This window comes from Apteryx rowi, unplaced genomic scaffold (genome assembly GCF_003343035.1).
Source record: "Apteryx rowi isolate R43461 unplaced genomic scaffold, aptRow1 scaffold_87, whole genome shotgun sequence".
In the NCBI taxonomy this organism is placed as follows: Eukaryota; Metazoa; Chordata; class Aves; order Apterygiformes; family Apterygidae; genus Apteryx; species Apteryx rowi.
Window position 1 is genome coordinate 1,950,709 of NW_020451171.1, and position 21,889 is coordinate 1,972,597.

The 21,889-nt window shown below is 44.8% G+C and overlaps 1 protein-coding gene across 2 annotated transcripts in view; it reads left to right on the forward strand.

The window, feature by feature from the left end:
• Positions 1-21,889, forward strand: part of SETBP1 (SET binding protein 1) — a 243,765-nt gene that overhangs the window by 21,280 nt on the left and 200,596 nt on the right. For both annotated transcript variants that reach the window (XM_026090670.1, XM_026090671.1), the window contains exon 2: positions 11,889-11,972. In XM_026090670.1, coding sequence (XP_025946455.1) covers positions 11,889-11,972 — 84 coding nt within the window. The remainder of the gene's footprint in view (positions 1-11,888; positions 11,973-21,889) is intronic.

The window sequence follows — 21,889 nt, forward strand, 5'->3', positions numbered from 1 at the left end:
ACACCTGGAGTTTACTAGGTTGCATGTGATCCTGGAACTGCATGATTTGAAAAACTTCTTTCAGGCCTGTTGGAGAGAGAAGTTTTTTAATAAAAAGATGTCTTGCCTCTGAAAATGGGAGGAGGGACAGAGTCACAGAGAATTAAAGTGAATTTCCAGATACACAAAACTCACAAAGGGAAAGCAAGTCTAGGACCCCAGAATTTCTCAATTTCAGACCAATAATGTAGTCATTTGATGACACTGTCTTCACTTAGCCTTGTGTGCTGTATTTTGGAACCTCAGTATAGAAAGTGGAAATGCGAAATGATGTATTTCTGGAGTGGCTTGGGGGTTAAAAACTCTGAATGTGAAAGACGGACCTGCTGCTCTTTGGTCTACCGCAGACCTCCTTTGCGAGAGTGAGCAAGTTGCATGGTCTCTTTGGGCTTTCACTGTCAGCTATAAAATGGGGAGCATCCTAATTCTCTTCACAAGATGAATGTGTTGTTTTCTGGGAAGCTAAGAGCTTAGGGCCTTAAAGTGGTCAGGAGTCAGGCTGGACATCGTTAGCTCAGTGTTGGTCACTCCCAGCTCCCATACCTCAAAAGAAAACAAACAAAAAGCAAACAAACCAACCCAAATCCATCCCCCGTACCCCTTCCAGTTTTGCAGTCTGCTCTGAGTCCTCCCTTCCCATTGGCTTTATTTCAGTTTATTGTTATCACACTGACTGGGGAATTTTGATTTAATGCTGTAGTGGATAGATAGTGCTTGACACTGCTCCCCTTTCCTTCCACCCTATTTCCGTAGTGTGATGTAATATGATCTTTGGCAAGCTCCCTTTTGTTTGAAAGAAAATCCAAACGAAGGAATCTGATTGATTGTTGGGTTTGTACGTGTTTCTGTTCACTGGAACATCTTCCCATTGTAGTAACATAAAATGTAAAGATTGAGGAACTTGACCCAGCAGGTGACAACTCTTGGGAATACAAATGTTCAACTGTAGGAAAAATCTCTGTTGCAGCAGCACTGTGGAAGCAATTAGGTAGAGGATAATGGATGGGCTGCAGTAAGATATGAGGGAATAATTCCATGGAGGTGCTTAGTGGTGAGATCATAAACCACAAGAGCAGAGTTTGGATTGGTTTATGATGTCAGCAGAAACCCTTGGTGGAATTCATCTCCTCGGACGACTGCAGCCCGACTGCAAAAAGACTTTTCTCTAGCTGTTGCTGTTGTTGTTGTTGTTGCTGCTGCTGATTTTAACTAATCGGTTCCCAAAGCTGGAATCCCTGCTGTGGAGTGACTGCAGCAATGTTAAAGTTAGTAATGATGCTATGTTTCGGTTTTAGGAAAATCTGGTTTCTATTTCCACTGCCCCTGCTGATGAAGTATTTTGGATTCGCAAAGCTTTTCTTCCTTCCCAAAGGCTCCAAGCGGGCTCCTTGGACAGGGAAAGAGTTGTTCTGTGTTAGTAGGAACCATAAGCCCAAATGCTCAAAGAATCAACTCGACCTTTGTTTTGGGGCATCTATTACTATTGCTATTACTATTACCATTACATCTGTTGCTATGCATGTTGCCAGCTATACGTGCATGCGTGTGGAGAGAAAGTTTTAGAAAAATGGGGAGCTTAAAGCAGGTAGCACTCTCTTTGCTCACTGGCTGCAAGCAGAGAAATGGTAATGGGTGAAAAAATTCACCCGGCTTGATTCTGATCTGTCACAGCATCAGGCTGAAATGTGAAAACATAACCAAGAATGGCAAGGTACCATCTTCAGGGGGGAATATAATCTCTCTTTGCTGTCTCCTCTGTGTTTGTTGAGGATTTGGGACTCAGGTGGGGGCACACAACTAGAGGAAGGGCTCTTTCCTTAATGGTATATGCAAAAAATACCTACTTTTCTTCTCATCCACCCTTCTCCAAGATTCCCACCTGGGATTTCTCTGTGCACGCATGCAAAACCTGCTGCCTCTGGAAGAGTAGGGTCTGCTCTTCATCCTGGCTGCCTCTCCCTGGAGGGGTTTCCCCACCGTGATCTCATGGAGCTCTAATGGTAATTATTGAGTCGTGACTCAGCAGCGGCTGCCTTGAGACGAACTGATTGTAGGTCTTTTGATACCTATCTCAGTGAGAGGCATGTGTTTTTGTGCACGCATATACTTCTGTACTACCCTCAGTTTATAATGCCCTTTTGAAGACAAACACAAGATGAATTCCTCTCCCTTTTCTCTTAGGTAAATACATACACAACTCTGTAAATGGACTGGAATATAGTTAAATTCCATGTCACCGTATCTACCATCCTTTTCATGCATATACAAAGTTTCATTGCATTTTTTTTCTTAAGCTGTAAAAGCAGCAAAAGGGCTTGATTTAGCTCAAATGACACATTTAGCCCAACTCCAAATGCAGTTTTCTCACCCCTTTTTCATTTTGCTGAACAAATGACTTTGCAGTCGTTCTTTTTTTACAAATTACTCTCCGGGTTAATCCATTTTTAAAACTTGGAGGTTTTCGTTTCAGCTTGAAAAACAAACAAAAATTCTGTTATTCCCACAGCTCTGTTCCCCAACTTTCATCCCCAGCCTGACACAAATCTTTAGTGATGGTGGGCCGTATAACCAGCTCTTCCGTGTTTATTTGGCTTTTCCCCTTCTGCTTTCTCATTCTGTTTGGCAGGGTGAGGAGATTCCTGATGAGCTTTAGCAGCTAGTGTGGTTCAAAACCAAGGCAGACCTGCAGACCCCACGCACACCCAGTCACGTCTCTCTTTCCTAGTCTGCTTGTGCTGCCGTAGAAGAAATAAGGTGATTTGGAGAGCGAAGGGAAATCGCAGCCCAGTGGCACGGTTGTTGCGCTCTGCTGCATCCGGAGGGCTTTCTCCAGGCCTGTTCAGGAGATGAGGATCTCCCCTTCGCCTCCTCTTCTCCGTGGGAAGCTCCTTGCTGGAGCGCTGCGCCTCCTTGCCAGAGGAGCAGCACATGAGCTGATCTATCTGAACAGGTTAAATAAACAGGACTGTGTTTGGGTTAATTGTCACTGGTTCTGCTGCTCTCCATTAGTGATCTATCTGGGAGCCTGGCCAAGGAGCAGATGCGAGAGACAGCATCGTCACCTCCCTCCTCGTCCTCATTGTGTCTGGCTTTATCCTTCTTCTTCTCCTTCTTCTTCCCCCCTTTTTTTTTAATTTATTTTTTTTTGCCTTCTTTGGCTGAGCAAATAGGCCAGATGGCAGTGAGAGGAACAGACAACAAGTGAGCCATGGCATATGGGCAGCCTGTTTAATTTCGGCTCCTGTTGGGAAGTAGCTTGCAGGGAGATAAGTTACAAAAGCAGAAGAGGAGGAGGTGTGTGGGTTTGAGGGACAGAGGGAAGGGGCGACCCTTCTTGGGGGAAACCAGATTCAATTTGCCATTGCTGGCCACTGGAAGCCCCGTCAGTCCAAAGCCCTTCCGTAAAGTCTAACTGTTGCCGCGAGCCGCGCCGTGAGGACGACGCGGCCAAGGGAGTGAGGGGTGTGGGGGACCGAAACCCTGGCCGCATTCCTGACACAAAGCACTAAATTAGCTGTTTCCGTGTCAGTTTGTGTAGGAAGTCTTGTCAGCTGCAGAAGGGGAGGAAAGATGGAGATGTCTGTCCTCAGACGAGGAGGAGGAGGTGGAGGAGGGATAAGGAGGAGGAGGTGTCTCCAATTTCCATCTCACCTACCCTCCCCCAGCCACGCTCAGGCCAGACTTGCTGTTGTTATGGAGGTGGGATCCTGAACCTAGCTGCGGGAGAGGAATCATGCTGCCCCTGAAGCTCTTTAGTTGTGCATATGTTTGTGTAGGCTTGCATATGTGTGTATGCCTCCGCATTTGTGTGTATGTGTTTTTGCATATACATTAGTGTTTGTGTGTTTGAGAGAGAGAGAGAGATCATCCACTTTGAAGGAAAAGAGATTGGATTTTGGAGTTTTGCTACAAAACTAAGTAAAAAGTAGACATACAACAAAATAAAAGGCAACCTCGTAATAATGTACTTTACAACTATTCCCTTTCTCCTTCCCTTCTCTTTTTTTCCCATGTATTTTCTCTCTTTTGTTTTTGCTTTTTGGTTTCAAAACGTTAACTGTGAAGTTCTTGCTAGCTATTCATTTTGTTCATGCATTTTGGATTTTGCTGAGTGAGACAAAAGTGGGTCTTGCCTTGAATGTGTCTCAATGATTTAGGGACAAAGAGTTAATTACACTAAATTATACATATACATACATACATATACACACACACACGTGAGGCTCCCTGGTTTTATTTTGATGAACTGGGACTTTGGAAGAGAGTGGGGAGTTTAGGTCTGTTTTTCTTTTCACAAATGTGTTAATTTTGCATCAAAATGGCATTGAAATACAGTTTTCAAAAATGCCTAAGCAATTTAGGAACTTTAGAAGTTTTAGTCCTGTTGACTTTCAGTGAGATTTGAGGCTCCTTGGTACATGCTCCATCTCTGGAAACCATTCTCCTTCACCCGTGAGGTGCATTTAAAAATCTCCCATTTTGGCAAGAAACCCCCATGTTTTTTTTACTCTTTGATGAGAATGAGCACCCGGCGTGAATCTGAATACAATCGGTTGCGGAAATCTGGTCCCTTGCCCATGTAGGGCCATTCAGAGCGCTCTGTAAATATTGTCAGCATCTCGACCGGCGTCGTGGAGCTTAGGCTCTATGCGCCCGTAGATGTGATTCAGCTGTGAGCTCTATACTTACACTTGGCAGGGTGGGAAAACTCTACAAACCAATTAGCTCTGGAAATCTCAAGTCCTGTTGGCAGAATATATAAGATCCTCGGCCGCAGTTGCGCTCCGTGCCTGCACAAAGAACTTTTTATACAACGTTAATTCTGCAGAGAAGTTTTTATTCACCAGAGAGTCTGGGAAGAAATGATTATGCACCACCAACTTGGTGGAGCAGAATTTTAACTTCCAACTCAGACATTCCTTTGCTGATTAGTTGTAACATGAAATAGAAACACAAGCCTGTGATTTATGGGTGAAATATTTAAGATAGATTGTTAAATTATTCAAATGGCAGAGTTCAAAGTGTGCAAGCAAGCAAGCAAAAAAAAAAAGTCATCCAAATAAGATCTTAATTTTCCTGAATTTCAGAAACTTACATTTGGAATCACTAGATATGTAAAACAAATTTAGTTATTGCAGCGAGAAGAAAAATGTGGTTTAAAATGAAAGATCTTAGTATTATTATTCTACCAACAGGCTTAACCTTGAATCTTCCTCCATCTGATCCCTGCAGACTGTGTTTCATCTGCATTGCTAGTAATTGTTGCAGCTCTCCATTATTTCCTACCACTCAACTACTGCATCTTTGGGCATGCACCCAACATGGCTGCAGTTCTTCCTCTGCCTATGAATGCTAAATGATAGGCTTTGGGGCTTGCTGTTGATAAATCCAGCAGGCACCTCCTCGGTCTTCCTGCCTGTGGTTCAAGTATCGCCTCGTCTGGTCTTGCATGTACAGTTCATCTTCCGTTCTACCTTGTGCTAGAGAAAAAGTCTTTTAAATCTGCTCTGCTTGTCTTTGCCCAGTTGCCCTCTGCCATCTGGATTCACGAAGTAGAACCAGAGCTGTCTTCTTCTCAGAGGAAGAGATACATAGCATGTCCATGGTCTCTAAGGAGACCACAGTTGTAGCAGTAGTAGTGTAGACTCTGAAGTAAAGGGTGAGTAAAGCGTAAGTTTTTTTGTGGAAGCCTTAATACTAGTTTGCCAACTTTCAAGAATAAAGTGTGTTGAAATTGCTAGGTCTTAAGGAACGCTTGTTGTTGTTTTCCGTTTCCGTACACCTAAGTTTCTCTAAATCTGAGAGATTACTGGTTCCTACAGCCGTATCTATTCTAAGATCAATGGGACACTTAAAAGCAAAGTTGATTGGATTTTGACACGTTGTCAATTAAAATGCCTGGGAAACGTGCATCAAAATCTCTAGACCGCTTTGAAAACTTCAGCCCTTTCTCTTCATCTACTCCCGTTTCAACACAAAAAAGAAGTGTTTTTCAAGTCTGACCTCCTAAAGCTAACACTCTATCTTGCGCAGGGTAGCTGAGGAGAAGAAAACGTGTAAGGTCTGACTCTTTCAGATATGTGGCAGCTGAAAAGAAAATAATTAGGACCGACAAATCCAAACAGCACTTTTGGAAATGGTATTTATCCTTTTTGTGTGCGCCGTCTACTTCTACACCTGCCTTCAAAGGGAAGCTGATAAAGAGGATTTGCTTGGCCTTTTTGTGGCCGTTGCCACATGCGTGTCGGGGGGAAAGGGTCCCATTTGCATGCAGCGCTGCAAGACAGACACTGCAGGTGAAACTACCCCAGACAGCGCAGTCCCACCCGGAGGGGGTAACTCCTTGGACCTCAGCATGGCCAGGAGGGAAGGGGGATTGCTTAGACGCAAAACGCTGCGCTTTTTCCTCGGAAAGACCCCGTCCGCGGTCGTTTATGCTTTTCAGGCCGTAAGGGCTGAGAGGGACGAGAGCAAGCGCGCGCTCGTGTTTGCGCCCATGCAGCCCGCTCGAGTGGGAAAAACCAGCCTTTGAGGTTCACACAGGAGGAATTTGTGATGAGGACAACGGCGCGGAGCAGAAAGGCACATCCTGATTTCTAAAAGTGAGGCGCGCACCCGTGCGCACACGCACACACACACACACACACACACACAGAGGCTCGCCGGCCTTTCTGCATAATGTGTGCAAAGCGCTGCCCTTTAATGAATGCAGCCGAGGGCGGCTGGGATGCAGCAGGCCAGACCTCACCATTAATAAACTGGGAGCATTCTTCTCCTTTTGAGTCCCTTTCAATGCCAGCCCGGCGGTTTGATCTCCCTTGAATGCTGTTCCCCCTCATTTGGGGCTCCAATTCTGAGAAGATTTGGCGCATTGTTTGAGGTCGCAGGATGTCGGATTGATTTCGAAGCTTTTGTATTGACTCCGGGCTCCTGAATGAAGCTGTCATGTGTGTCTGCGGTTGGCTAGCGGGCTGTCCGGCTGCAAGCTGTGCCTCCCTTTGTTGTTTCGGCCTCATTGAGCTGAGGGAAGAGGCTCATTTCAGGGTGATTTACCACCACCCAAACACCAGCTGTCTGTTGTACTGCTGCTTGCCTCCACCTTGGATTCAGCGCGCTTTTCCCTGCGTTCCCCCCTTCGCCTCTCCCGCTCTCCCAAGCCCTTCTGGAGGCACCCGGGCACCGGTTTGTCGAGGCTCGTGGAGCATCCTGGTAGAGCAGCAGAACAATGTGAACACTGGATGTGTTGTTCTTCTCAACTCTGTTTATGCAAGCCCCATTTTTTAGGGGTCACTGTTGGGGTACCGTGCACATATCTTCTTTCTGGTGAAAGCCTGTGGATCTAGGGGGAAGAAAAAAAAAAAGATTATGGCGCTTATGTAGGTATCAGGCTAGGAGCTGTTTTGGTGGAGGAAGAACGGGGAGAGACTGCAAAGTACTGCGCAGCTCAGCTTCACGAAGGCTTGGAAGAAAAGCGCTTCTCTGTGAAGCGGAAAGATGCTTCAGCAGATGAAATGCTATTAAAAGCCTTGGAAAGTCCACGTTGGAAGCTTCGTGCTTCCACAGGTTTCTTCCGAGACACAGGGTAAGTCAGTCAGCCGTTTGGCGCCCCGGGTTTTCATCTGGTGGTGCGGGATATTAGCAGGATATTGCAAAACGGGAGGGACGGAGATAGGTCAAACACCTCTGATAGCCAAAGGGAAGGGGGGGCAGCATCTGCTAATTTAAAGGAAAGGCTGTGACAAGCCGGAGGGGGATATCAGTTGCTGCCATAATCATGCTTTTGGCAGGATTCGCAGCTTTGTTACTGAAAGGTCTTTTGAGCCACATGAATTTTGGAGGTGCAAGAAAAGGCTTGTGCCAGGTCCTTGGGGATAAGAATATTCCCAATATTTTTGGTGGGCATTGCTCACTAGCAAGGAAAGGAGACCTGAATTGCAGAAGTCAGATCACAGCTGAACTTGGTGGCAGCTCTGAGATGTTTGGCCCAGCACAGTTGATCCGGGCCCGTCTCTCCATCCAATCTTCCCAGCCGGCGGAGGTAGAACCTCTTGCGGCTCACATAACCGCGTGGATGTGAAGGAACCAGCTTCGGGCAGCCAGTGTCAGCACCGAAGGCTTGTGGTGTGGTTGAAGAGCGTGCTGGCCCGGTGAGGGGTGCACATGCCCGTGTGCATGCACGCAGCGAGGGGGGACCACGCTGGAAAACGCGGCGACGGCCGGGCTCACAGCCACCTCCGGGGCTGCCCCGGCCGGGGTGATTTGCGTGTGCCGGCGTGCCTCTTTCCGGAGCCGCTCAGGTGAAGTGAGCTGTAACCGGCCCTTGTCTGACTTCTGCTTTGACGCAGTTTGGGGGTTTCTCGACCACGAGGCCAGGCTGTTAAAATTGGCAACGGATCAGCTCCCATCGCCCGTGCAGCTGAGATAATTAAGCCTGTTGTTATTATTATTTTTTTTCTGCAAACTTTGGCTGTCTGCTGGAGCCTGTGGGGTGGTGGTGGCAGCGGGGGTGCGAGGAGGAGGATGCCGTAGTGCCTCCCCCGCGGCAGTATTCGAAGCGGTGGGATAACAGGCCGCGTGTGCTTTGCTCTTATATGCCCGTGGAGGAACCTTCTCGCTTTTTGTTTGGGGAAGAGCGGTTGGTGACGGGGGTGGGAGGCAGCAGAAGGCAGAGCGAGCTCCTCCTTTTGCATGGACTTCATCGCTCCTACCTGCTTGCAGCCTGGAGCATCGCCTCCAAAGCAAATGGCACGTGAGCGTTCGGAAACTGTGCGTCTGCGAGCTTGCGCGATCGCTGCTCCCAAACTGTTCTCCTCCCCAGTCTGGTTATTAAAGGGCCATGAAAATGATGCTGTGTAAATTAAGACCGAAAATCCGTAGCTCCTGGTGACTCTCTTTGCAAAGTTCTCTGCCCTGAAATCGCTGGGAGCGCGGGGCCGCGCTGCCGGACAGAGGACGGAGGGATATATTAGGAGGCAACAACCTCAGCACGATAGCCCCGGCGAGGTGTTTTAAATTTCCTAACCAACTCCTTGGGCACCAGCAACTGTAAAATAACACACAAATAAACAAACCCAAACTCACTGACCCTTAGCACCCTGGAGGGCTCCGTTTCAGATCTCTGAATAAAAGCTGAAGTTGCATATGCATGTTTAATGTAACACAAGGCGTGTGCCGCGGGAAGCGTGCTTTCGTCTAATCTGGTTCCAGACAGAAGCATCCAAACAGAAGCCCCTTTCTGTATCCCCACTGAACTGCCTGGTGTATGTGAGGAAACCCCGGAATGACAAGGCCTCCATCTGCTCTTAAACGGAGTTGCGACTGGCTGCAAATGTTGTCCATATGCTTTTTTTTTTTTTTTTTTCCTTCTTTCCCTTTCAACTTAGCTGCCTAATGGTAGACACCTATCCCCAAATTAGGCATCTGCTCATAAAAGGACTTTTCCTAAAAATAAGGTGGAGGTAGTAGCTAATGCAGGCAACGCACATTGAAAGAGGTGGATCTGCAATTGGAGATGAGATTATTTTTTGAGTGCTTTGTTTTCATTTGCTTTTCTAGGGAACAGAAATGCCCCCCCACCCCCACCCCCCAAATTGCTTTCTTGTACTATCAAGGGAAAAAAGAAACTATCAAGGTTTGGGTTCAGATCCCCCCTCTACTCTTGATTTTCCAAGTGATTATGGCCAACATCTTGCAATTTCTTTCTGTTAAACAAAGCTAATAATACTTCTCTCTTTCATGTGAGAACATTGCCCTTTTTTGCCATGAGCTTAGTTTGCTTGGGAATGTATCCAAGAAGTGAGAAGCCAGAGAAGGGTCTAAAAATGGGAGTTCTTCCTCAGTTTGTGGTGTAAAAAAGGCTGGAGTATCTTTTCACACAGGATGACTCTGCAGCACATACTGGGACAAGTTGACCACCAGGAAGTCATATATGGATCCACTTGCCTAAACACAGGCATATGTTGCCACTATAGACACCCTGGTCTAGGTATCATGCCCGTCCATCAGCTGCCCATCAGGAACTGTGTGGGTCTCCCTTAGGTCCTCCTGTATCTCAGACTTGTCATATCTCAGATACCCTGGGGTGTTTAAAAAAGCTCCTTTGGTTAGACAAGTGAGTCACTCCCTACACCTCAGTTTCCCATCTTTAAAGTAATAATTTAATGCCATTGCTTTACATTTTATTTTATTGACTCATTTCTGGGGAATGGCTTTAGAATTTAAGATATTACCCATTGAATCGCTAAGGGATTGTAGTAAGGGGGCAAGAGCAAAATACCTTCAATAAACAGGAGCCACAGGCAGAGGCTGCCAGTTTTAAGTAGTCCCCTGAAAGTGCTGAATTTTGATGGTGTGTGATCAGCGGCCTGAGCATTGGGGCATTTTGATTAGGTATCAGATCAGGGTACAGTCTTTTCGGTGTGCATTTGGAAAGAGCAGAAGGAATATTTTTTGCATGTTACCTGGCCTGGCTGGAACTTTTGAGATGTTGGGGGTCACAAAATAAGAGACCTCACCACACCTGGCAGGTTGCAGACTCCCGAGGTGATCAGAAGTTTATCTTCCTGTTTGTAATTCCTGCCACCAAGGGTCATCTCTCTGCTGTGGCCTGACATTGAAGAATGGCTGCAATTCCTTTTAATTGTGCCCTTTCTCTTCCTCATCGTTTAGGGCAGAGTGTTTCCACTTTGCTAAAGTCATTAACTGCTCTAATGTTGTAGTCTCCTTTTCCATATAAATCCATCCAGCTGAAATCTTGCTACTCTCCAAAGCTGCACACAAGTAGATTCCCGTTCTGTTGCCCAGCAAATGCTGGAAGTGTTTATTTTTCAGCTGGAGACTGCAGAAGTCTGAAAAAAAGGCAAAGTCTTTGTGTGTCTCTGAGGGAGAACATGTAAATATGATGGATTTATGGGGACTCAACTGGCTGTGTTACTATTTGAGCTCAAGGAGTTTTTGAGCAAATCTAGAATCCAAGCCCCTTTCTACCATGGTGATTTATGAAGACATCCAATTTGATAAGCTCCAAACATGCTTTGGTGAAGAACCAAAGTGATCCAGATCCTCAGAACTGAATCAGATTAATGTGAGGCACCCTGCTGCTTGGATTGTGCTTGCTCAACCTTATGGGTTGTCAGCGAAAAGGAGTTTATTGAGCTCAAGTTATTTCTCAAACTGTTGGCTATAGGCAGAGGGAGCATGAGGGTACTCTTGTTTCTTTTGAAATCTCCATTTGCCGTAGCATTTTAATGACCGTGTAGGGTCTGCTCAAGCAGACTGCAGTGTTTGGTGAACGTAGGCTATTGAATTCATGGCAAGGACTTGCCAGCAGTGATATGGACCAGTTCTCCAAACGTGGCTAAGTCACAGCTGTAGGTCTGTATTTAGCTAAACCTAGCTATCCGAGAAGCAAATAAGCACTAGCTTGGTAATGGTGCACATTATTGCTGGCATATGAGCTTTTACTTCAAGTCACTCGAGCTTGGGCATTGTACTCCCTGACTGTGATAGACTTGTTCCTGTTCATGTGGGTGTATGAAGATATCAGGTTGTTTTGGTTCCTTTTCAGCTTGGCTTGCCCATATTCCCTCTGTGTATGTCTGCGCACCTTGCTTTCCTTCTGCCCCTCTCCCCGTCTACACGGCCTCCTTGGTGCTGCTGCTGGCCTTTGAGGAAGTCTCCTTAGCCACGCACAAGCCGTTCCTCTGGGGCAGGGCATCTCCCAGCAATGCAGGATGAGTCTGCAGCTTCCCCAGTGCCCTCTCTTCCCCTACCACCTGTCGTAAATAAAAATGTCTTGGACTTTGATGGTTCGGATTGTGCTGATGTTTTTCTTGAATTATCTCTTGTAGGGAAAAGTCATTGGAGATGCAAAACTGCTCATGAGTTGTGGTTGCAGAAAAGGGAAAAATGCTCCAGTAAAAGACTCAGATCAGGTCAGTCAATATGTACCTTACCGGGTGGAAATAAAAGAATGTGTTAATATTTGATTGATTTGAACTGTGCTGTTGCATGTCTGAGTTCCTGGACACAAATGGAGTCTTTGGCATGTCTGACAAAGATACTACATTAGTGTTTTTAAATTTGTTATTCGCAGAAAAGCCCTCAAGCGAGATCAAGGATTCATTGCACTAGGAGCTGTTAATGCCCTGGCCTGACTTATTCCCATCTGGTTTATTTATTCATGAATTCTGTTTCCTAATAATAATCCACTCTGAGCAATGCCTTTCTTAAAGAATATTGCACTTCATTGCTGGCTAAATGCATGCAACCTTTGGTTTCTTACTGTAGCTGTCTGGTTGTGCCATAGTTACAGAGAAACGCACCATTCGTTACATGCTTTTGTTCTAAAATGACACCACCAAAAAGAACATTCTTTATTGAGGTTGCTAATTATAAGCATGTAAAAACTTGCTCACAAACAGAAAACTGATGGCCAGGTTTCAATATTCATTACTCAGAAGGAACGGCACTTTCTTCTAAAATTGGTCAAACTGACGTCACTGTAGAGTTTTGCTGGTAGAGTTGAGCAAGTGCAAGTGAGGTGGCCTGCACTCGGACCAAGAGCCAGCCAGAGGTCTGCTCAATTCCTGGCTTTGGAGCTGAGCGATGTTTGAATCCAGAGATCATTCATTCTGAAGATGGAACAAAAATTGATTTCCATTTTATAAAATGGAAACATTTTGTAAATATTGGGTCATCCAGTATGAAATGTGGCGGTGTGACGCAGTTGATTTCAAATACCAAATCACTGGCTGACTGTTCTCTAGTGCAGCTTGTGAACAACCCATCAGAGCAAGTATAGCCCTCAAGCTGATTCGAGCAGTGTCCACAAAGCTCCAGGAACTCCAGATAATTTACTGATGGGGAAAAGGGCTGAATTCTTGGGAGGAAAAATGTTTTATTTTCAGCATGTGTGTTCGTAAGCCCTAATGTCTCTGAACCTCGTTTTGTTATGATCTAAGAAGATCTGAGTGGCTTCGATTGTGCGAACAGATCTGTTTATCCGGCGGTGGGCTCTGTTGTGAGAAATGCTGGTCACATTTATAAATGCTATGTAAGACTGAGTCCTTCAATTATTTTTTTAAATTAATATCTTTAAAATAATCAATTCATTGTCATGAGCCATGCTACCCATTCACTGTTAAGACAAGGATTCATGTTACTTTCCTTTAAAGAATAGCTTTCAATTGTGTCAAATACAGTCTTAATTTTCTCATGTTGAGGTTCTAATGCATCAGGAGAAAGCTCATTAAAAAAAAAAAGCTTTTATTAGTTTTACACTTCTGTATTTTGATGTACACTGGTTGAATTTCTCTTGATTTACAACAGGGCTAGAGCAGGATCAGACCACAGCTCCCATGTAGCGGAGATTAAAAATGAAATGGGAACATTTGGATTGGAGAGGGGTTTTACAAAATGCTGAGTGTTGGACCTAAAACTCATTGATGGTAATACTTTAATTATAGAGCAGGCAGTAGTTTTTGGAGGAAGAAAATACCATTCTGTTTAATATTTTCTGGGACCATGATAAATTATTTCTTTTCATTCTCTTGCTTTCTGAAATCTAATTTTTGGTATCTGGTGATGTGTTGACCATCTAAGTATCTGGTTTTTGCTGGATCAGCTTAAACTATCATGCAAGTGCTGGATCCAAAGGCTGAAAAGAGCATTTATCATGCCTCTGATGGGATACTGTCAGTATTTCAGGGGACAGGACGTAGACGGAGAGGAAGTTAGGGCAGGAGGGTGGGTGGCAAGAGTGGAACATCTGTCTGTGAACGCGGGACCTCAGCGCAGCTTATAAATTATCCCCTGGGCCTTGTAGGTAAACACAGACTTCTATGGTGACATCGGCTGGGAAAGGCAAACACTCGCCTATGATTGTAGGCTAATCCTTCAGAACACTAATTGCCAGAAAACCAAGGAAGCATTATTTTAGGAGCAGCTTGTTTCACTTTGTGAAGGGGAAAAACAGTGCGCTGGATTTAGTTTTGTTTGCTAAGGTCTTTTTTCTTCTCCCCCCGCTCTCGTTTTAAAGATTTACCTTCATTATTGTTGTTGGGGGCTTTTTTTTTTTCCTTTCTTTTTTTGGTCTTGTTTTGTGTTTTTCCTGTGTGAAAATGCAACTTAGTTTGCTGTCATTTTCTTGAATATGGACATTAATGGGTATGTGCTTTTATATCATTGGTTATTTAAAGGTTTAGGACAAACCATCTATATTCCAGTGAAAGATGGTGGTTTGCAAAGATTTTAATTTTTTCTCCCGTAACTTACTTTTCAAATGAATTTGGAGGCTGGCAAAAAGTCCTAGATACACTACCCTGACAAAAAAAAAAACAACAAAAAAACCCCACTCAGTTAAACCAAGTCACGATTCCATGGCTGAAGGTTTCATTTATTGGCGTTTCTCCAGAGTGCCTCTGGAAGAGAAGGTGCTTTAACCTCCTCCACCTGTGATCTCTTCCCCTGAGACTGGCAGCCAGAGGCACCTATGTGGCTGGATATTTTCCAGCAGTGCGGTCACCAGTGAATAAATCCCGACCCTCTCGCTGTCCAGAGCAGACGTCCCATGGGGCTGGGATTTCACAACAGTCACAAGGAGCCCAGTCCTCACCTTGGATCTGCCCCAGAGCAGGAGAGGAACCGCGGGTGCATGTTGAACAGCCTCCCAATTCATGACAACTTTCGGTCAAATCAAACCCTACAAGCTGAGGTGAGAGGCGAAGCGGTGCAATAGAAATCATGCAAGATCTTTAGTAACCTTGAGGGGTGTTCAGCTGAGCGTACCGAAGGCCTAGACCCCCGTCCTCCGTCTTCCTCCTCTGCTGTGGATAGTCCTGACGAAGCTTTGGTTTGGTAGAGTGAGATGACTAAGAGGAGTCCCGAAATGCGGCCACCTCCTGGCAGCAGCACGAAGCCTCTGCACCGCAAGCGTCCTACAGTAATTGCAAGGTTCATATATGCCCTTCGGAGTGGTTATTAGTTTCCCAGTAATTTATGCCTCCCCATAAATTATTATACCGTTGCTTATTATTTGTAGCGCATCGTTGCATAAGAATGGCAATTGGGGACTAGGATTTCCTTGTGCGAAGTAGTGTATTAACATAAAGCGGCGAACATGGTTCCCAGGGAGCGATTTTAGCTGTGTCATTTTGGTACTTTCTGAGAAAGGCAAAATGTCATTTTAAAACAGGGGAAAAAATGTGTGGGATGACAAATAATGTGTGTATTGGAGGTGTGTATAAGGTTGAGAACTGGAAGTACCAAAGAGCTCCATATTCTCAACAGATGCAGCTCTGCCTGCTCAGGGTTTAGCTTTATTTGTTTTTCCCTGCTTCTCCCAAAAGGTAGGCAGCTCATCAATGTTTAACTGCTCTTTTCCTTTGCTTTTGCTTTTTTTTTTTTTCGCTTCGCTTTTCTGGTGGCTTGTGTCAGTTCAAGTGTTACTGAGAGCTCAGGTCCTCCTGTCCTTCTGTGTGTTTGTTTTTGGTTTTAATATGATAAATGTATGCCTCCTCTGGAAACGGTATCCACGCTGCAAAGTAATTATTTAGTGAATGGTGGATCCAGTTCATGTGGGCAAGGATCAGATTAATCATTATTAATCATGACCCCTCCGACAGTAACCTCATCCCTTGCCTAAGTGCTGCTCTTTATTAAGAAGTAATAGCTATTAGGGAATGGTTGGGCCACTGCTCCCGTTACACCATCAGAGTGCTCAGGACTTCTGGCAGGAGGCAGAGGAACTTGGTTCAAAATTAAAAATAGACGCACATGGTCCACGTTCCAAAAATGAAATAGGCAGCTTCCCTTGTGGGCTTCTTCGGCCTCATCTAATGTCCTCCTTTCCCCTGAAGCCTCCTGAGAGCTTTCCTTCTTCAGAAGATTGAATTCAGTATTGGGAGTGAAATAACATCTCAGATGCTTTTTTATTTGTCTGCTTTGTTTTTTGAATTTGGGTAGATCCCACTGCAACCTAATGCACTTTGAGGCCAGAGCCTTGCGGTCCTTTCAAGGATAAGATTTTCCTATCCAGTGCAGTGGCTGCACCAGATTTCAGCGGCTGACAGCACTTCAGATAGGTTTAGCTCTCTGGAACTACAGATATCCCCCAGATCAAACACCTTTATCAGGACTTGATGATTTATTGAGAAAACGCTGTGTTCAGGCTCGAAACGCAGCAGTGTTCGCTTCATGCACCAAGCTGTGAGAAGTCCAGCGTCTCTCTCCAGATCACCTGACTTGGCATTGCAGGCCTGTGTATATACCCTGACCGCTTGTGACACCAGAGATCTGCTGCCAGCAGACAGTAATTTAATTCAGATTTATTGTGGTTTTCCTAGCCCTACAAGTTCTTTTTTAGAAGGTAAGACCCCGCTCTTAATGGATGTCATCATTATTTCAGCAACAGCACAATGACTTAAGTACTGGATTGAAACTGGTCTCCCCAACTCCCTCTGCAAAAAAGCCACCTTAATTACTTTTTAAAATGTTTTCCTTGACTGTATGGAAATCCAGGACAAAACCTTTTAGAACAGAGCAAAGGAAAGAAAAACCTCTTTTGTCTCCATCTAGTTCTTCAGTACCTGGAGGGTAGCAATAGAAATTTGGAGCAAACCTGCCACGCTCTTTTGATCTCTGCCAAAGTTGTTGTGGGAGTAACATTGTTTAATGGTTGAAGGAGTTTATTGAAGAATAAAAGTAACAGCAAAGACAAAGGGCCCAATACAAATTATCTGGTAAACCGCTGTCAAATTTTACGTGCTCTGGGCTACTGGTGATTTCCCGTCTTAAAAAAAAGCAGGGGGGGACTATGGGGGAGGAAAGGAGGGTAAAAAGTATATAAATAAACCCACCTCTTTAAATAGCTAACTGGCCTGGACTGAACTGTGTTGGAGCTAAGTTCCCTTGGCAGCCAGCACTGCAATATCAGCAAGCCTGGATTGCACCCCCACAATGTTAATGTTTCTCTCCGTTAAAAGAAGTAATAGGAGTAAAAATAATTGGAAGCACCGGCTAACTGTTAGACATACACAGGTGGGAGAAAGGAGAGGAAGAGAATGAGGGGAGAGAAGGAGTCCATATATCGTCATCTGCTGTCTCGTGGTCTGAGTTTATGGCAGAGTTTGACTCTCTGCTTGCTCAAAAATCACTGGATTCTGCACAGGTTATGTAAAGCTGAAGCAAAAATTAAAATACAAAGAGAGAGGCATGAACTGAGGTGTCCAGGCAGTAAGCACCCTTAAAAATGCTTCTTTCATTGAATGAAACAGGCTAGATGATCATGCAAGGAACACAGGACCATAGGAGACTTTACTGGATCATCCAGCCTACTCCCCTGAGATCTCAGGCAGCGATTTCATATAGCACAGCTCATAAACGCATCCCTTTTTGGCACCTGCACCTATTAAAAGCAGCCCTTGTAGCTCTGTCATTACGCTGACTCCACTGTTTGTCTTTTGCTCTGCAAAACCCTCAGTCACATAATACTTGTGCGTCTTGTTCCTGCTGCCAGGTGAAAGCCTTTTCTCCCCACGACATGAGCTTTGGTCTCCATGAGGTGGATCCCTTTTGCTTGTCCATTCCCCCACCACAATTCACTTGCTACTGGTGGTGCCACAGGAGGAAAACTATTCCACCTAGTGAACCAAAGCACCGTAGAATATTTAATCTGTGAAAACTTTTTTTTTTCTAAACTTGAAATCTCTTCCTCTCAGTGGCATTTGACTTTGGGACAAGAGGTGTTTGAAGGGTAGGTTCACTGGTTACCTTTTCTCTGGACCTCCCAAATTCCCAGAGCAGCTGTACTCTGGTAATCATTGAAAATAGTGCCAAAGCATCTGTGTTGATGATGGTTTGGGGAGTTTTTTGGTTTTGTTCACTTGTTTTGTGGAACTGAAGGAGTTGTGAAATGGAAGTTGTATGGAGAAGTCCCCATTCTTCAGATTTATGTACGTTTTTGAGGTATCATGTTATGAAAGAAACTTCCCAGATGTAGGCCTCCGAATGAAAGAGACTGAGGCTGTGGGCGTCCTTTGCAAGTTCAGCTGTAATGGGTGTGTGTTGAGGTGGGTTACACCTCTGTTCATACAATGCCATTGGAAACCTGACATTTCTAATGACCTTTTATAATTGCCTATTTCCTTTTCTCGCTCAGTTTATGAATAGTCTTCTACTCACTTCAAGAGTTTCCCGCCTCGTGATCTCCTCTTACAGTTCATATTCATTTCCAGGTGGGTTGGGCTTCCTGTGAAGTGTAGACTGAAGTTAAATAGACTCTTTCCTTTCTACAGGAAGGGGGTGGTTGGGAAAAAGAACCACCGAAAACCTCACAGTGCCCTTTTGCAGGAACAGCTCCAGAAATAGCAGTCAGTAAATTGTTTTTTCTTCAGAGTCGGTTGCATGCTCCGACATGGTGTTCTGCCGCTGCTAGAGAGGTAAAACTTGGGGCTCTGACCTTTTGTAGTGAGGGATGATCCCATGATGCTTTCCCTCCTGAGCTGGAGTATGCAGCTTTTGGCGATGGATATTTTGTCGAGATTCTAATTCAGGAAATGTATTCTGCCAACTTGACTTGACCCCGCGTGTTCAGCGGGATACATTATTCTTCGCTTCCTGCCCTAAATTGCTGTGTACTGCCACCTTATATTGATAGGTCCTTTGTTCCATCTCGGAGGTAGTTTCATTTCGATGCTGGATGAAGTGAATCTGGCTGGTTTTAAAAAGCAATTTGAGAGCCATCTGAATGAAAAGTGCTTCACACATGAAAAAATTAGTGTTATCAATTGTCATCGTCAGCCTCAAGTCCTGAATTTGAAAGGGTCATTTATACTTGTCAAAAGCAAACATCCGTGAGTGTGGTGAAAGAGAGCTAAAGCAGCCAAAGAAAATGCTGTCTCATGTCATTTCAGGCTCTGGAATCCAAGGGAGTATTAATAACTATTTTGTTGTCTTCACTGATCTCTCTGTACGGATGGAGAGAGAGCGAATCGGAGGCGAGAGGCTGTGCGCTGCCGAGCCACCCCGAGCAGTTTTGCGTTAGCAGCTTACCTGCTTCTGCAAGACTCAGAGCAGAGACAACATGCGTATGAATGGGTTGCAGTGGAAAGACAACGGCATGGGCAAAAAAGGGAGTATGTTAAGATTTGGACTGGTCCCTTTGAAAAAATGCTGCCTCCAGTTCTTGGGAGGAAAATATTGGGAGGGAGGACTCCTCATAACACATTTCAGAGGGTGGGGAGATGCTAGCATCTCTGCTCAGGCTTCTGGTCCGTGCCCAGCTAAATAAGGACCATCTCTCCCCATCACTCTCTGTCACTCTTGCTGTGTTTGCTGCCTTTGCATCTCTGTCTTGTTGCTCTTTCCCCCCTTCGCAGATGCCAACATGAAGATGTCGCGGCAGGGTTAATATCAGTCAGCCACCTTTTAGACGGCCGATGCCACATGAATCCAGCTCTCACCTGTTCTGAGGTTCATGCGAGCTGAATGGCCTGCTCCAAGCAGTGATGATGTGAGGTGCAAGGAAAGGGCGAAGGCCTCATGGAGGGTGGCAGATGGTAGGGAAGGAGCTGCTCATTGCTTGGAGAGTCATGCTTGCGGCTTTTTGAAGCACTTCATGCTCATCTCTGTGTGGGTGTAAAATGCGACCCAGGCAGAATGGGGGTAGTTTGCACCTATCTTTTACTCACATTATCTCAGAGTAAGTGTCAAGATAAGATGAAATTGAGGCCCATGAATCTCAGCAAGTCACCTGTCCGGTATTGTACCCTATGTGGTTGGTCTGCATTCAGAAGATGTTCCATTAAAACGTTAGTTATTCATGGAAAAGAATTTGATTTTCTAAGCGAAGGCCTGGGTGGTGCAAGGATATTCCACATAGTACACAGTATTTTCTGGGTCTTTGTTCAACTGAGTTTTCCAGCAACTCAGGTGGTGACTCTTCCTGACTTTCTCATAGGAACCTGCTCTGGTGTTGAATTGACCATGCTGATAGGGATATTTCGCATCGCTCCATCTAAACAGTCCTTTGTTAATTATATCTCTTTATTCTTTGTTATATCCTACTTGGTGAATTTCTTATTTGTGACTACAAGTCTTAATTGGCAAGAGATTAGTGGCAGTTTAAGATGCGTGTGTGCCTTGGGTTTAAAATCTGATTTTTTTTTAAAACATTACCTCCTGGAAGCCACTTAGAAAGCTCTGTAAAAAAAACAAAACCAAAAAAACCCCAAACCTCTAACTAAAGTGATCTTTGAGAGAAAAAAAAATGGTGCAGGGGAGAAATTGTTCAAGGTGTAATTTGAAAGTCAATATAGCAGGACAATTTTCTTCTATAAGGCTCAGTGGGAGAAGAAGTCATTCAGTGTCTACTGAGTCCGTTTACCCTTCAGTGCTTCAGTCTGCCACAGGTTTCCTACACAACTAGACATGTGATTTAATTCCCACAAGACCTCAGCTCTCTATTTGTGAAACAGTGGAATCAGCACAGATATCCTTCATGTTAAAGACTGGGGAGTACTCGGATATTAGAGTGGTGTAGGCCTTGCCTAAGGTAGGTTAACACCAGCTTGAAATATAGCATAGTTCCTAATAGCATCTTGACAGAGGGATGTTTTATTCTTTTTTTACGTCATATCTTCAAACGAACCAGACAAAAATCTGATCTAACGTAGCAGAAAATGCCATATGTTTGCTGCAGGGCTAAATCCCCTCTGCAACTGGTTCCAGCCTGCAGAATATATTTACAGCTGGGTTATAAACCCTCAAAACCAGTCAACATAACCTTAACTAACACAACACTACTAAGGCACTGCTATAATGGGATCATTCTGCTATGGCTCATGGGCACATTTTAAGTGTCATCAATTTAGCCTACAACTGGAGGCTGTTAAGTGCAAACTGTTATAGCAACTGCATCTTACATGCAGGAATGATCGAATATTAATGGCTTTTTTTTTGGGAGAAAATATGGAGAGGAAAATGAAAAGCCACAAGAAACCACACTGTCCTTCCTCAAGTAATTATGTATTTTTGGAGGGCAGCAGAATCAGCCTAGCAGCTGTGTACTGGTGCAGGACGCAGGAAAATCAGCTCTCCTTCTCTGACACTGATCTATCCTATACGCTTAGCTTATTTCATCTTAGTTTTCCCTCCTAGTCTTATCTTTTTAAGAAAGTGGGTTCTTTCTCACTCTGTTGTTGGGACAAGTTAGACTCTACCTGTGAGATGTTGTCACTTAGAAAATAGGGAAAAGCTCTGAGGGATGAGGATCTGTGCTTTGCTCCACCAAAGATACCCATCATGAACATTTTGGTAGTTGGTGTCAAGCCCTTTAAAAAGAGCTCAAAATGTTCTGCAAAATCATATCTCAGGTAGGAAGTGTGACTGCCTTACCCCAAAGCTGGGGTCAGGAAAGGCAATAAAATTAGCTTCTCCAGTTTGCCGACCTTCTTGATACGCCCTGGGTTGCAAGGTGATGAGGTGGTACAAAAGTTTCCATTTGCTTTCAGATACTTGTGTTGTCTATAGAAGTTATGGGCCAGGTCTTGAATAAGTGTCCTGAGGCTGCAGAAGTCGCTGTGTGCACAGGAGGACCCTGGCCTGCTGGCCAGCTTCCCCGGGCTCTGCGTTCCCCCGTGCTGCGAGGTATGAGCTGCTGGACTTAGAAAACACGGGAATGATTCCTGCTGAGTAACAGCCTGCAAAAGCTTTTACATGCTCTTTCTATCATTATCAAATCCTGCTGAAGAGGCTGCTAGGTGAAGAAACTCTCTCAAGCTTCGTTTTTGAGGAGGTGCTAGGATGAAGATGACATTTCAAAATCAATACTGAAGCTTGTACACCAAAGAGC